Source organism: Strix aluco, chromosome 3 (assembly GCF_031877795.1).
Source record: "Strix aluco isolate bStrAlu1 chromosome 3, bStrAlu1.hap1, whole genome shotgun sequence".
Lineage (NCBI taxonomy): Eukaryota > Metazoa > Chordata > Aves > Strigiformes > Strigidae > Strix > Strix aluco.
In genome coordinates, this window is record NC_133933.1 from 95,964,033 (window position 1) to 95,981,004 (window position 16,972).

At 35.2% G+C, this 16,972-nt stretch overlaps 1 protein-coding gene across 5 annotated transcripts in view; it reads left to right on the top strand.

Annotated features, from left to right (window-relative positions):
* Positions 1-16,972, top strand: part of PHIP (PHIP subunit of CUL4-Ring ligase complex) — a 118,859-nt gene that overhangs the window by 88,528 nt on the left and 13,359 nt on the right. For 4 of the 5 annotated variants that reach the window (XM_074819715.1, XM_074819716.1, XM_074819718.1 and 1 more), the window contains 10 exons: positions 2,719-2,826; positions 3,232-3,356; positions 3,558-3,640; positions 8,108-8,219; positions 8,432-8,493; positions 9,976-10,131; positions 11,984-12,104; positions 14,152-14,277; positions 16,195-16,267; positions 16,661-16,711. In XM_074819715.1, coding sequence (XP_074675816.1) covers positions 2,719-2,826; positions 3,232-3,356; positions 3,558-3,640; positions 8,108-8,219; positions 8,432-8,493; positions 9,976-10,131; positions 11,984-12,104; positions 14,152-14,277; positions 16,195-16,267; positions 16,661-16,711 — 1,017 coding nt within the window. The remainder of the gene's footprint in view (positions 1-2,718; positions 2,827-3,231; positions 3,357-3,557; positions 3,641-8,107; positions 8,220-8,431; positions 8,494-9,975; positions 10,132-11,983; positions 12,105-14,151; positions 14,278-16,194; positions 16,268-16,660; positions 16,712-16,972) is intronic. The other variant, XM_074819717.1, reaches the window with a different exon arrangement.

Here is a 16,972-nt window from a genome sequence, read left to right on the forward strand (position 1 = left end):
CAGTTCTTATATAGCTCACGCCTTCAGAATGCAGTTGGAGAAGTACTTGACATAGTGGCAAAGTTGATTAACTTTGGTCCTGAGCTAGAGGTCTTTGTAGACACCACCTTAGAAACAGAATCAGGAGCAGAGGTTGCATGTGGAAGCAGTTTTGGTTTTTTTTACTGGAGCACTTCACTGATGCAGTTCACAGCACAGCTATGCAACAATTACATCAGTATTGCTAGTGAGGGAGGGAAGGAGCACTTCAAGTTGAGAGATGCAACTGGAGAAAATGCTTACGTACTTATACCCTCCAGCAAGCATGTTTTGGAGGCTGTGCTGTTCAAAAGATCAAGTCCAAATAAATATATTTGGTGCCTGATACCATCTGGATACAGTGAAGCAGCCAAGGATTTATCTGTACCATTATTACTCAGGAGACCTTAACATCGTACGGGTTTAGTAAGATAAACTGGTGTGTTTGGTTTGGCACCTGCTGAATAGCCTATGCAGCATGTACTAGGAATATCTAAGTAGGCTGCATCCTTTTGCTGAAAAATGCTTTATATTGGTGAACAGGAAATTTCCTGTCCTGTGCCTAGAAAGTAGGAGTAGTTGCACTAATAGGAAGTACATTTGTAATCAAGCTGCTCTGTCTAAAATTCCATCTTTGATACTTGTTTAAGATGTGAAAAGAAGCTATTCATCTAGAAAGTTACTTTTGAAATCGACAGAAATAAAAGATCAGTTTAGTTAAATATGATGAGAGGAGGTCTCGTGTGGCCTTTGAACATTTTGGTGGATGGTTGGTACGTTTTATAAGATTAGGGAGGAAAGTTACATCAAATTAGCTCTCCTACAGCTGTACAAACAAGGAAGAAAAAACAGTAGTGCTATATTTAGTTATACTCAGTGCATGAGAATAGCACGTACCATCCCTTTTTCCTTCCTGAATACAGCCATTTACAGACCTTTGTCATGTGTCTTGAGGAACGGTGGAAACACCAGAGAGATGGGACTGCAATTTCCCTGTCTGATTATTGAAATACAATGCATATTCATTAGAGTATTCTGCCATTAACATGATAAAGAACAGTTTTGTCTGGGTACTACAACAAACATGCAGAAGCAGGAATTTATCAAGATTAAAAATATAATTTCCTGAAAAAAAGGTGTAAATTCTTTTTCCCACAGATACCTTTCTAATTTATTCTTCTGACAGAAGATGAGATGCTTAGAGCCATTTACAAAATAAAAACGTTTCACTTCTGTGAACAGTGGGTTGAATTTATGTAGAGGTTTAACAGAAACAGTAAGTGTAGGAGGAATTGTTTGTAGCCTGTGCCACTAAGTGAATTTTTTTGTTTTGATTCACTAGAAGGTACGGGAAACAATTGTCACAATGTTGAAAGTGTAATTTAAATTGACGTTATTTTAGATCTGTCTCTCAATAGCCTCTGTTCCTTTTCCTGCCAGTTAGATTCTGACAGTGCGTAGAATATCCTCACTGCTTTCGTGCCTTCTGTAACTACTGTGCATTTTTTCCCTACGAGGATATTGTGCACGTCGAATACTCTGAAAAACAAGTGTTTAAAAAAATGTGGTGTTGAGTCCTCCTCCATTAAAAAAAAAAAAAAAAAAAAAAAAAAAAATTAAAAAATGCCATGTGACATTAAGAAAGTTCAGTAACTGTTACTGTAGAAACTTGACAGACACTTGTTTATAATATTTTATGATATAACGGTTTTGGAAAGCATGTGGAAATATAAAAATATTAGTGTGTTTATTTGTATAAATGTATTTTAAAACTTAGTGAGGGCTTTTCACTCTGCTCTATTTTTTGTGTTAGACCTTGACATTTAAGCTTATGTTGCCTCATCCTAATTGATGCGAATCCCATATTTATAGCTTGGGGCACTTTTAGAGGATTTCTTTATTTTGGAATGCATCGTACCTGGAATGCTGTTTATCAGATCTTTGTTCTAATTAGTTTGAGGAACCTGTGTTTTGCATTTCAGGTATATTCCTTGAATGCGTGTTTAAGGTTTTCATCTTACTACTTCATTACAGTGATGGTTTATAATAAAAACATTCATCCACATGGTGTCATATACAACAGGATCAAAGTAAAACTAATAAACTCTGGGTGTCTGAACCGTTGAAATTTATAGCAATTTTTAATAAGCATTTGAAATGTCTATTTTCAGTTTGTTCATGTCAGGCTGTTTGTTCAGTGATATGGAAGTGAACAGCAAAATCTTACCAGAACAATAACAAACAGCTGAATTTTCCTTCTAGAATATATTTGCTGTTCAAAACAGATATGATTAGCCAGACAGTGAATTTAGTGATGCTTGATTGTCATCTTAGGGCTGTCTGTAGTGATGAGTAACTGGATGGATTAGAGGAATTCGTGTTGCTGTCACTGAATTGTTCTGTAGTGTGATGATAAATAGATGGGTTTGTTACTGATTTTGTTCTGGTCTCATGTGTGTGATTTAGGATATTTTGCTCATAGGGAAAAGGTGTTCTAAGTCTTTCCTACTTTTTCTTTTAAATGATACCTGCTTTAATTATCCACCAGGTAATTTTTTAAGAACCTGTGACTTTTGCAGGAAAACAGAGTGGAAAAAAGTTGCTGACAAAATAGGAAGTACACACATTGTATGGCAGTGATATGTTAGCACTTCAGCTCCTCGAAGTCTTTGTTAGATAACTGTCACATTTCACTTTTAGGTCTACTATTTCCGACAAGGTCATGAAGCATACGTTGTAATGGCTAAGAAGAACAAAATATATAGTATTAATCCCAAGAAGCAACCATGGCATAAAATGGAATTACGGGTATGACTTCTTTTTCATTTTTGTTTGTATCTTAATATTAAAAAAAGTTTGGAAACTAACTGCAATAAGATTCTTGATACAGATGTTTCTAATGTTGTGCTCTTAATATTTTAAGATAAGGGGGAAAAAGTTAACTTAATAAATAGTCAAATGAAATCAGACCTTAAACTGTACTTCTTTTTGCATCTGCTTGAGCAGATGAGGTGGTTACGCTTCACAGTAAAGTATTTTTCAAACAAGTTACATTGTGAAATAGTAGCTTGTTTTGAAAGACTACATTTCAGATACTTGATTTTGACATGTTCTGGCAGAAATCTGGTCTTTTTAGTATACCCATATTTTCATGTTTCAGAAGGTTATTACAGTCAACTTCAGTGGTAGTACGTAACACTTTATTTATTCCAGGAGCAAGAGCTGATGAAAATAGTTGGGATTAAGTATGAAGTGGGACTGCCTACTCTCTGCTGTCTTAAACTTGCTTTTCTTGACCCTGATACGGGTAAACTAACTGGAGGATCATTCACCATGAAGTAAGTAAAGCAGTATTATATTTGAATTGGGCGCTTCCTTGCGGGAGAGGGGGAGGATGAGGTTGAAAGTTAAAAGACCATTAATGTTGAGACTTGAGCTTTTGAAGTGTTGAATTCAAACTATTAATTTTTTAGGTAAGTGCTTTACTTCATGCTTTTGCTATTTTATTGCTTAATAGTTGTATGTTCTGTTGTAATTAGGTACCATGATATGCCAGATGTCATAGATTTCCTAGTTTTGAGGCAGCAGTTTGATGATGCAAAACATAGGCGATGGAATATAGGTGAGTTGTATGTGGAGTTTTTTTTATATGGTTTTGTTTATTTGTTTTTCTAAGTGTCTACATATTTTCATGATAACTTATTAAAAAGTAGGTTATGGTAAATAAATCCAAATACTGTGCTGAAATTGGAGAATAAGCCCTGTCCATATTTGGATGTGGAGTCCTACTTTGTCTTTGACTGAAGCTACAGGAAGCAAACAAAATACTGCAGGTGATCTGTAAAAGAAAGTGCAAAGAAAATCTCAGTTGTGTGTTTGCAGAGAGGAATTAAGACTACTTTTTAGAAATATGGTGTTTATTGGTAACTGATAACTTATTGTAGCCTGTATATTGCTTATTTGTTCTTCTGGGTTTGAGGCCTTCTTACAACTGCATTGCTACTAGAATTTATTTTAAAAATTTTTTTTTTTTCAATTTCTGGAATTTCTGCTGGAAATATGGAAACATCTTCTCCACCATTTGAAATTTATGATCTCTAGATTGTCCAAAGAGAATGCACTTGCCATCTCTTTATACTTGTTTGAATTTTGTTCTAAACCTGATATGGTTTAGCTTCATTGAAATGTATATAATTGTTATAATTTGCTGTTGTGTGATGTGGGAATCATTTTACTTTGCCTGTGCTTGGTTATTTCAAAGTGTTGGATACTGGAGAATGTCCATGACAGGCATGTCCTCCAGTCTGATCTCTTTTTTTTTAGTCATCTTTTCCATATGATAACAAAGATCACCTTTCAACAACGAAATCTAACTAGAGGGGAGAGAAAGCTGCATTATGGCAAAATGATCCCCTAAGGTGTTGTTTTTTTCAGGAGGTCAGGAAATACATATGTCATCATTCATAAGAACAGCCTTAGATTGTCTCTGAAACTTAAAAGATCAAGAAAGTGTTACTGATTCTTCAGAGCTCGGGATGAACTCTGTTCCCCTAAGAGAAATTTGTATATGATACCATGTTTACAGAATTATAGACACCATTAAGTCCTTTCCAGTATCTCAGCATATTCTGTGAAGTGACATGCTCCCGAAAGTGAAATACTGATAGCTGCCTTTTTTTTTTTTTTAAAGCAGGTCTCAATGTTAAACGCATTTTCTGTAAAGTAGCAGTGATTTCTAACTGAGTTCCTGCAGTTCTTCCATTCAGGAGCCATGGCTAGCATGTACACAGCTGACTTGCCAGCATTTCTTGCCACTTTAGGAAAAATATCATATAGGAGAATGGAGGATTTTAATGCAAGAACATGATGGTGTATCTGCCTATGTAGGATCAAGTGATACAACATAAGTTTCTGCAAAGATACTGCGTCCTTAGTCTGTATTTGCTGTTTTCAAAGTGCTGTCTTCTAAGTTCATTGTAGCAAAGTAACCTGAAAAAGTGGCACAGCTGGATGTTAAAAGCTCTTTTTTTTTATTGTTTCTCAACTAACTTTTCTGCCAGGAAAGATGAATTAATCTCCTGTCCTTTGATGTACATCGTCATGTCCTTGCTTAGGATGTGTGCCTGAGCAGTAGATGTATAAATTACATTATGCCATATTAGTAAGTTCCATATCATGTCATACTGTCGTGGTTTCGGCTGGGATAGAGTTAATTTTTATTCTTAGTAGGTAGAATAGTGCCGTACTTTGGATTCAGTGTGGGATTTGGTATGAGAAGAATGTTGATCATACTTGACACATACTTTATGTTATGTTAAAGATTATTTCAATTTAGAGATCTCTTAAGACAAGAGATTGGTCAACGTCTACTAATATGTCACCAAGCTTTGCTCTTTCCTGATGGTTATGGATCTGTGGTCTTGTCCTCCTCTGCCCTACTATACATGTTTTCCCACAAGATCACAGCAGCAGTAGAAGAATGACTGCCATACCTTGTATGTGAACAACCTAGCCAGAAGGTCATCTGTCAGCCAGACAGAAATCCAGGAGTAGAGGAGGGACTTCGAAGTGTTAACCCTTGCTGCTCTTAGGGCTGTGAGTGCAGGTAGCGTCTCCTTCCTATGCTGGCAACTGTATTCCTAGAAACTTGCAGTGTGGAAAGAATGAGCTACCTAAAAAGTACTGAAAGTGCCAGAACTATCAAGTCTTCAGTGTAAATAATGTGAGTTCCAGGCCAGTAGTGTCTAATACCAGCTTGTAACTCTGATGAGCATGTGTTAGAGTTTATTCTTCAGTTCCTCTTTTGGATAGTAAAATAGTCTCCTTCTTTGAGACCGTATGGAATGCTGAAGCAGAGATAGCAAAGACACTGCTGTTAAAACTCTTACGGCTCTTAGAGGAACCTTCCAGAGTGCTACCCTGCTCCTTCACACTGACACTTTGGATATTTTACTAGTGTATGCTTATGTACTCAGAACAAATCATGCACTGTTTTGTTGCAGTGTGGAACACAATATAAACATATTCCTTGAAAGGAGATCATATTTTCTATCAGGATAAGGAAAAATGCCTTAGAACTGTACGTGAAACTGTTCCTGACTATTTAACCACATGAATCTGAAATCCCCAAGATTTATCTGGTGTGCTCAAGTCTTCTGAACTTTCACCATAGCTCTTCATCAACAACCTGGTATTTTTAACCAATAACAGTCCTTGGTGTTTTGGAGGAGTTTTTTTGGTAGTGTTTATGTGGTGTGGTTTTGGTTTTTGGGTTTTGTTTGGTTTAGGGAACAGTATTTGCTTATGATATTTATATTTTTTAATATTAAATGTATATTAATGTCTGAATCCTTTCAGAAAACAAAGTTGTAAGGTTTGAGATGTGACAGGTTCTTATTTCTATTCAGATTCTATTTATTGCATATCTTTATCATCTTACAGTTTAAGTACAAGATTAATACTTGGGCCAAAAGCTATTGCAGTAGGATTCCTGCAGCTTTAGCTGTATGTCTTAGGCAGGTGTGCACCTGTCTCTTACATAGCAGACACTTTTAAGTTCAACATACATTTTACATTTTCGTTCAGCTAATGTTATCTGATGATACACCATTCTGGAAAATTATGCTAAATCCTTCTTCTAAAAAGAATTTTTGGTCTGCTGACCACATAGATGGGGTAACAAAGAGGACATGGAAAAATAGCGAGTCAAGAACAATCTCTTGAACCACTAACATGTGTGGGTTTTGGTTTGTGGGGGGTTTTTTTATTGTGTTGTTTTTTGCTTTAGCATTCTGGCCATAGGAATGCTGTGGCTCCTGAGAAATCAGAAGCAACTGCCAGTATACACTCCTTTAAGTGGCTTTGATCCACTTAATGTTCAGCCCCATGAAGGCACTCAGAGTTGTACCTACACATGTTTCTTTGTAAAACTGATTGCTAGGGTTTGCCATGTGTACTTTTAAGAGCTCATCAAAATAATGTATTCTTTTAAAATAAAGCATCAGCGCTTATTTACATTTTTGATTTTGCATTTCAGATATTTCTGGTATACTTGGTTCTATTGCATTCAGCACAATTAGGACCATTAATGGAAGCTCTGTAATTGTCCTAGAATTACTTGCAATCCATTAAATCAAAAAAGTGCAATAAGAAAAGCGGAACATTTTTGAGAATATATTTACTTCCTATTATTTCAGACAACTGCAGCAAACATTTGAGCAGAGCGTGGATGTATTGAAATAGAACAAACATTGCAGCAGTTAAGAAAGTGTGTATATTCAAATCCCATGGGAAAAAAACCAGTGCAGTTCTTGGAATCTCACTTAAATTACATTTGTTCTTGTACTGAATGAACTGAATACTTCACTAAAAATTGTTTCTAAATTCTGTGGCATGTGTTACAGAAAATGTTAGAATTTATGATGGTGTGTAATACACATTCTCACATGTAATTTTTTTTTAGTAACACTTCTGACCTTTTTTCTCAGCTAGGCAAATGCTTTGCACTAGTGAAACCATTTCAAGTCATAGTAAATTACTTTGTTAACCTTTTGAAGAAGCTTTAATAAATGTTATTCTTTTATCAGTCAGATTGCCTGCATAGTAAAGGAAATGAACCTCTGAGTTACATTTGGGTAGCTGGAAAAGCACTTCAGAAACTAAGGAGGAGGAGCTCAGCAGCATGTAAAATATTCCCCAGATGAAAGTGTCACAGTGCTCAGTTATTTCAAGATAGCATGTAGTGTTTAATACAAGTAGATTTGAGTCTTAAAAGTTACAGCATTGAAATGTCTTACCTTTTATATGAAATTAAGAAATACATTCATATATACAGAATATGTAGACAGATTTGCAAATCATTAATTTTTAATGCCATTTTAACTTTAATTTTTGTTTAAAAGTAGCCTTCAGAAAGAATTTAATATTTTTTTTAAAAACTGAGTATGACTTTTGTTTGCTTGTTGATGCTACAAGTAAGTGTTCAAAAGGATTTCTGTAATCAAGATCAAGCCAAAGTATCTAAAAACTGCTTTTCTTGGGAGGACTAAGATGCCTTGTACTGATGAAATTGTTTTGTGTTCTCACCTAGGTGATCGTTTCAGGTCAGTGATAGATGATGCTTGGTGGTTTGGAACAATTGAAAGCCAGGAACCTCTTCAGCCTGATTATCCTGATAGCTTATTTCAGTGCTACAATGTCTGGTTAGCAAATTTATCTTTAATCTTTTATTTTGGTTAAGTTATTTCATTTGAAGTACTGACTGAGCAACTTGCTTTCGTTAAATTGTGATGCATCTCGCTGTACCAGTTTATTAGAATACTCTGTGGTATATAAATAAGTTATGTTACAAACATTAAATAATTACGTTCTTGAAGCAATATTAGTAGACAATTTAAATGTGGTTATTTTTAAGCTGGGACAATGGTGATACTGAGAAGATGAGCCCGTGGGACATGGAGCTGATACCAAGTAATGGTATGGTACCTTAATAATACAATTTCCTTTAAGAGTGTATTTAAAGAAAAAAAAAGTTATATGGTTTTACCTAAATAATCCTGTTTCGGGGAGTGGAGGGGAAGGCCCACAAACCAGTTGCATTCGAAGAACATCCTTAAATGAATTATTAAATTAAAAGCGGATCAAGATAAATGAACTGAGAAAAAAACATACCACCATCTTAGACAAATGAAGTGTATGTTGGAAATAGAAATGTTAGAAAAACTTACAACAGATGTTGTACAGTTAAAGTTAACTTTTTATACAGTTAGGGAGGATTAAAGATAAACCTGTGGCCTGTGTCAGCTTTGAGGAAAACGGCTGCTCTGAGACGTGTCAGCATGCCTGCAGATGTTCAGTGCATTGAAGACGCAGTCATGTGCCTGTGAGATAGTTTGATAATAGTAGGATTTGCTCCCTGTCTGGCCCAGCACATGTGGCAGATAAGACATGCTGCAGAGTGGACAGCACAGCATGGGCACTGTTCACAGACAAGAATGTAGTATTTCTTCTTCCCTCACTTAAGTTTTGTTTGAAGATTTCATAAAAGTCTGATTAAAAAATGAAGTAGAATCAGCATTTTTTCCTTGTGTTCTAAGAAGTGTTTGATAATATTGTCACTCATAAGTAACCATAAATAATTCTTTTAAGTTTCTATGATTCTATGATTCTAAGTTGTGAATGTGTTCGTTTCAGCTTTTCATTTCCATTCAACCCTTATTTTAATGGGTACCTCTTCGTCATAAGTAAAACACAGAAGTTAGAGTGATAACATGACTAAAATAATTAATTAAAAGATAACCAAACCTGAATCTGACTTTTTTTTGCTGTATCCACAAATACTGACTTCTATTAGACCTTCCTTTGGGGGGGGGGGGGAAAGTTGAAGAGGAGCACTTTGCATCATACTCTGAAAACTTGCTGTTACATTATGAATTGTCAAAGTTGGTGGGTCCTCAAGAATGCTAGGGTGATGGCACTTATAATTTGTTTGCTGAGGAGCTGTGGTTTTGGCATTTGACCTCACAAAACTGTGACAAGGTGAAACCACTACTTGGAGAGTGTTTTAGTGTGAACATCAGTCATCTTACACTCCACCTGAAAATCTTCGACCGTTCATTACCAAAATCATTTTATTATCAGGAATTTTGGGTTAAAAAAAAACCAACCCCAAACCAAAACATAAAGTTTAACTGTGATAAAGGAGTGTGTTGGTTGGGTCTAAAATAAATTCTACAATTAGCTGTTTGGAAGAGGATAAATTTTGTTTTGTGGTGGACTTGTAGACCAAACTGCATTGTAAGGATTTAAATACTGGACGGATTCAAAATGCCTTTGAGCAAATCAAGAACTGTGCATTTGTTTTGGTTAGTAAAATGATGTTATGTCTTTGAATTACAGGTATATGTATTACACAAGATACAAAGATTTGTTTTATTTAGTTTTCATGTTACATTCTAGCTGTATTTCCAGAAGAACTGGGAACTAGTGTTCCTTTAACAGATGATGAACGTAGAACGCTGCTTTACAAACCTCTGGATGGAGAGTGGGGTTCCAGGACCCGAGATGAGGAGTGTGACAGAATTATTGCAGGGATAAACCAACTTATGACCCTAGGTAAATCCTGAATAATACGGGAAGTGTTTTTGTGTTACGTTTTTCAGGCTACGCTTATGTATACAGAAATTACCAAAATGAATGTGATAAAATACAGCTTTTACTTCTTGATTAACAGAACCAAACTTTCTCATTGCACGTTTTTAAATTTTTCCTGTTTTCAAAGGTAACTATTGTTTTTTGGGAGATAATTTGACCTGCTAGGGGGTTGGGTTTTGCGTGCTAAAAACACATACTTTATTTTTTACTTTAGCTACCAGAATCTCTTGTTGGGGTTAAAATTGCAAACTTTATGAACAGAATATTAACTCTATTACGGGCAGATAGGGGGGGAAAAAACTTACATGGTTAGAGAATGGATACCTCTGTGTAGATTTCCCATGCATTAGCCTTTCCTAATTCTCTCCCACATTGCCTTAGTTGTGCAGAATGTTGAGGGAAGAGTGATTAACTGATGGAAAGCCGTTGCTATTTGGTTGTAGAGCAATTACTCTTTACCTCTTCTGAAAAGGTAATTGTTAAAATGTTTAACACATCACTGCAACATTTACATGATCAGAGATGGGGAGACCCATCATTGAAATAGAGGCTGAACCACAAGTCTTCTGTATGTTTTGTGATAAGCAAACTGTTAAGTCAGCAGTCTTAGTTTTTGGTGTAACAATGGTGAAATATGTAAGTTGTCCCAGATAATCTTTTTGAACTTGATGCAAGGTAAGACACATGTTTCAAAAAAGCCAGAAAACCCTTAACTCCAGAAATACTTCTGATACCTAGATGTCCCACATTATGGCTTCTTTGGTGACATACTTCGTAAGAAGCTTCCCTTTGCTTCCAAAAGAAAGGAAACATCCATACAGTGTAGTAATCCAAATGACAGAATTACATTAAAAAAACTTGTGAGGAAAGGGAATTTTCGTTATTTTCACTGTGTCATCTAAGAGTAATGGCTTTACATTTTGCATTGTGGTGTATGGCATACTGCTTAGTTTGGGATTTAACTGTAGCATATGTGGTGCATGTCGGTACAAAGTAGCAGTTGCTAGAACATTCCTAAGAGTAAGTAAACAGCTTTTAGAAGAAGAGCAGTCTGTTTAGCAACAACATTATTTTCTGTTTTTGAGGGAGACTTTATAAAGGGTTTTTTATGTTTTTGTATACAGTATTTTCACTAGAGGTATAAAATATTAGAATGGTGTGTCTAAGCACTCATGATTCTAAGCACAGGAGAAAAAAACAAGTTTGCGTAGGTGCACAGACTTAAATTGCTCGGCAGTCTTCTAGCATTACGGTGGATTGGTTTTAGAAGGCTTCTTTGCTGTTAGGTAGGGGCAGGAGATCATGTTTGTATTTTATTTTGAGTGTGGATTTTCCCCATATCTTAATGAGATTGAAATAGTACTCTAACTTTTATGGTAAGAGTTTAATGTATTGCTTTGTTTGAAGATGGGAGAGTGGCAATATAGAACCAAATGAAATGAGCCTGTGTGGTAAATAACAATACTGAATTGCATGTCTTCATATATGTATAATTTATACATTTAAATCTACTTTTCAAATGTGTATATTTTGCGTGCGCTTGTCATGTTTCTGAGGAGTGTGGTGCTTCATGCACAACAGAATGGGCAGACGCTGCAGCGATTGTACTGACAGCATACACCCAAGCAAGCACTTTTATATGTAGAATAACACAAATTGTTTGGAATATCTAGAGTAGTTATTGTTATTTTTGGGAAAGTGCTGTGCATTTCAAACATGAAGAAATAGCATATGTTGTGGGAGGTGAATCTTGAAACTGCTTGAGGGACTTTTATGGTGTATATAATTTTTTTTTTCTTTTTGTTCTGTTTAGATATTGCTTCTGCATTTGTGGCACCTGTGGATCTTCAGGCTTACCCAATGTATTGCACTGTTGTGGCATACCCCACAGACCTCAGTACCATTAAACAAAGACTGGAAAGCAGATTTTACAGGTTAGATCCAAGTCTTAGTTCCTGCCGTGAAATACTGCCAACCATGTATTTCATAGTTCTTTGTCTTATAATACCCAACTAGGAGGTGGGTACAGGTGTGTGCTTTCTGTTTCTCCCATCTTCTATCTTTGATCTAGGTTTCCGTTTTAAAACTTAGAAAACTTTATTTAAAAAGATTGAACATGTCTTCTCCAAAATGTATTTTAGAATTACGTGACTTTCAGATTTCTGCTTATGCAAATGACTTGTTCCATGTGAGATTCAAATTGCAGGACCAGAGACTACATCAGTAAAATGACTTTTAGTCAAAAAGATTAAGTTTCCACCTTATCATTTTTTTAAAAAAAAAATCTGTTTTTAGTAAGAGAAACCTTAGAAATATGTCGTGTTTTTGTCCTAATGTGCTTTAAAAGAAAGAAGTGTCCTGCATTATTACTTAAAAAACTACACAGAAAATAGTTTCTTAAATTATTGGCCTTGAAATTCTAAATTGTTGGACAGCAACAAAAAAGAGTTTTAACTTTTTGACACTATTTTGATGTTTTCCTAAACTGTGGTTGCAATTTCTGTATTTTTTTTCAGTAAATATTATCTATGTAGGATTATGCTCCTTTAAATTACTTCTGTTTCCTTTGGTTCTTGGGATATTTTTGTTTTGAAAATCAGTGTCCCTGTAATGCTTGTTTTGATTAAACATGGACAGCATTTTGTTTTGGGCTGAATTTCAAAAATGATTTGTAGTACTTTATGCGTGCTACCTGAAGATTGAATTCTAAATTAAAATTTCTTTTTTGTTTTCAAAAAAACCCCTGGTTTTTATGCATTGTAAAAAAAAACCCTGGTTTTTATGCATTGTAATGTGATAATGCATGTTTATTGTGTGATATAAAGTAATCCAACTTTCAGTTCTCTAATGTACTGCTTTGCAGTCAGATGTGGCAAGGACTTCTTGCTGGATTTTGTTTCTCTTGTCAAAAGAGTAAGCGGTTAGTTTTGGTAATCAGCATACCTTCTTCAGTAAATCTGGTTTTATTAGCTTGTAGTATTGCCATGGCCTGGTTAGGTAATGAACAACCATGTTGTGTTGTGCTTTCCAGTGAAATTTTTTTCTTTACCTTCTGCAGCAGGGGTTGTTCTGATCACTGGTGATTTGGTAGCTTTTTGTGAGGCTTTACCTTAAAATATAGTTTTTCTCTTCTGAACCAGGAGACTTAGCATGCCTGTATCTCAAAAATGCAAAACAAAACAAAAAATATCACCTTCCCAGTCACTGCTGGCATTGTATAGAACTAAATTCTGGACCCATAAAACATGATTAAATTGCATCTAAACACTTATGCTACACTAAACATGCTGAATGATCCCCCCGCTTCACTCTACAAAACACTTGTGCAGTATTCATCATGTTTTGCCAGTACGGAAATAGAAGATTGTATGTATTTACAACTTCTGTGCTGTCAGACTTTTTATTTGAAATAGTATGTATTTTCTTTTTATTTTTTTTTATTCTGTCTTTTTTTAGATTTGGATCTAATTTTTTCAGTTATTTTTGCTTTTGTGCATCGTTTTTCATAATGTGTCTATTCTGTAGTTAGGTCATTAAATCAGAGCTATGTGAGGAAATCTGTTCATTGTCAGAAAAATTTATACTTTTAATTTTTATTACTTTTTTTTTAATCCTCAGTTGTGACTTAAGGGGTGATACAGGGTGGGTTATGTATATCATCAAGGAATAGTAAAAGCTGAAGCATCACAGCTGAATTTTCCTAGGGATTCTCACCTGTATATTCTTAAAGCCATTTGTATAAATCGCCACAGGACATAACATGAGAGCAGGAAGCCTGAGGAAGCTGCCTTCTGCTGGTCACATAGGGCAACATCTTGAAGTGTGTGTGTTTTCTGATTTAATGTAAAAATATGGTTAATGGGATAATATATTGGAAGAAGGTTGTAAGACTTTTTCTCCTGTTTCATATACATTGCTAGAAATGAAGTATGTCTTTTTTTTTTTTTTTGTTCCCCCTCTCTTCCCTCCTGTCCCATACAGGCGCCTTTCTTCATTAATGTGGGAAGTCCGGTACATAGAACATAATACTCGCACATTTAATGAACCTGGAAGTCCTATTGTCAAATCTGCCAAATTTGTCACAGATCTCCTGTTACACTTCATAAAGTGAGTTGCTTAGTAGGTCTGTTGTTATTCCCATTTCTTACCAAGGTGTTTAGCCTGTTCAGATCTGAATTTTAAAGTGAGATAGTTCTGCAGCTTGAATAACCCCGTTGTTTGCTGTTGGGGCAGAAAAGAATAAAGCTTATCTTGACAGAGTACGTAAGTTTGCAAAACAGGATGAAGGCTTATAATACATTGACTGGCATGGCATTTTATTTCAAGAGACTTTCAGCTAAATGATAAAAATGGGTCTCAGTATCTTCATGGAGTGAGATACATTTATAGGTAGGTTAGGAGTTCTAATTTTGAGTTTGAATACTGTGTATGTTAACATAATTGTGGGCATTTAACTCTAAAGTCTTTACATTTATAATGTGATGGAAAATGGTGTTTGATATGCAAAATAAAAATTGGAGGCTTTGTAGTCAATAGAAATAGTTGTCTTTCAAACATTCTTTATTATTGCCTGTAGAAAAACTCTTGAGAAATGTTTCACATTTCTCAGTTGACACATCTGCAGACCTAAAGTTTGTAAGAAGAGCTTACTGAGTGTGTCCGCTGCTTGATTTGCTTGTACACTTCATTAGTTTAACAATAATCATGACATTGTTAGTGATTTAGTTTCGCACTGTTAAACTGAATCTTGTTCTTCTTTATTTCATGTGTTCTTAAAAACATTAGAATCGCATTATGTGTTTGGAAATCTAGGACTTTGATTCCATGCATAAATCTTTGATATCTTCAGTGCCAGTGATTTCTGATATTGACTGGAGAGTAAAAAGTACTTAACTGCTTCAGATGTTAAAAATTTTGGTGAAATACACCTTTAGGAACAGATACGTATCTAAAAGGCTTCTCTGCTACTAATTTTTTTTCTTTAACATCTTTATCGTACATGGTTTTTCCTAATTAAGCAGCTCAGGGTTTTTCAAAGCATGTGTTTTTAATTGGCTTAGCTAAATTAGTGCAACACATGGATATTCTTATTTAAGAATGGCCTATAGCTTGTCTATTAATATATTCATTTAACTGAACTAGCAATGCATATAAAGCCCAGACATTTTTTTTAGGGTTCTAATTTTAGGGTAGAAGGCCTCGATCATGGAAGGCAAACCCCGTGGTTCTAATGAGAGTGAAATATCTAGATGCCTCTGAGAATCTAAGGCTTAGTCTTTAAGTTACTGAAGTCTTTTAAAAAGCAGAAAATGGGAGGGGGTGGGGTGTGCTTGGCTGAGGTTTTTTTTCCACCCTCTCCCCCAGCTCTTTTAGTGATAATCACAGTAGCCTGTAGTAGTATGGATTACAATTCCATTGTAGAGTAGCTGAGTGTTTCCTCCTTTTTTCTGGTGGTTTGTATTGCTACATAGTAGAACACCTTTGGGCTTTCTTTTGTGTAGAAGTCTGCTATGTTATACAAAAATTGAAAATTGGTGTTTGTTTTGCTGATTTAATTATGCAGGTTTATACAATAAGAGTGTTAGTCCTTACACAAATAAATACGGCGTTTCAAATGTCTTACACGGTGGGTGCTAATATATTAAATTGCACTTTTGTACACCAAATCCGCTGTAGTGTTTCTTACAAAGCTAGATGGGGCCCAAAGCCCTTTATGTGGTATAATATTAGATTTTTCGAATGCTAATAAATTCATGGTAAAGGATGAAAATTTTTAATTTTAAAACATTGACACTGTTCAGTAGTCTATGTTTTACAGAGTGCAGATAATATTTTACACCTTTTTGAGCAGAAGATTAGCTTTTCTTATTACTGCAGTCCTCTTAGTATTCATATAGCACTAAACACTTTATTGTTTCCTTTGGGAATGGCTTCATAAATGTTTTCCTTATCCTAGGCAGAATTCAGTTGATTCCATAGGTGAAGATGGAAAATAAATGTTAGTGTGTATTTCTTTTTACACAGAGACCAGAGTTGCTATGACATAATTCCATTATACAATGCCATGAAGAAGAAGGTGTTGTCTGACTCTGATGAGGTAAGTGGTTGTGTCTTAGACATTAGCATTGTTTTCAGGACCACTGTTTTCTCCCCTACTCGACACAAAAGTACTGTTTTCAGTCACTGTAAGGGAGGGGGGTATACTTTTCTGTAAATTAAATGTTTCTTTTTGTCAGCTGGGAAACCGGGTAAAAACCCAGCCTCCTTTCCTCCTTTAGTGCAGAGAGCCTTAATGGTTTACTGGAGAATTTAGATGGTGCTTAGACTTCTGAGAGGTTCTCAAAACTGACAGTCACATGAAATGTTTCCCAGAGGGACAGGGATAGAACTGTAAGGAGTCAAATTATAAGTGAAGTATAAAAGGACTCATCTACTCATATATGCTTATATTTTTTTAACCTTTTTATGCGACTCATTATCTTGCTCAAAGGAAGAAGAGAAAGATACAAATGTGCCAGGAACTTCCACTAGAAAAAGAAAGGTAAATTTTTTTAAAAATATGATTTATAGCATTACAAATAATTAGAAGTGCATTTGTAAGCAAAGAAATGTAAAATAGAAAATGTTTTTGTTATTGTGTAATGTCAGCTTTTGGAAAGTTTTGAACTTCAAGTGATGTGTTCTACTGAGCTGTTCAGTGTAAAAGCATTTCTGTCTGTGCTGCTGCGTGTTATGAGTTCATTAATTAGAATCCTGCAGGGTACTTCTTCCATTAGATTTTGTAAAAACACCTAGTTTATTT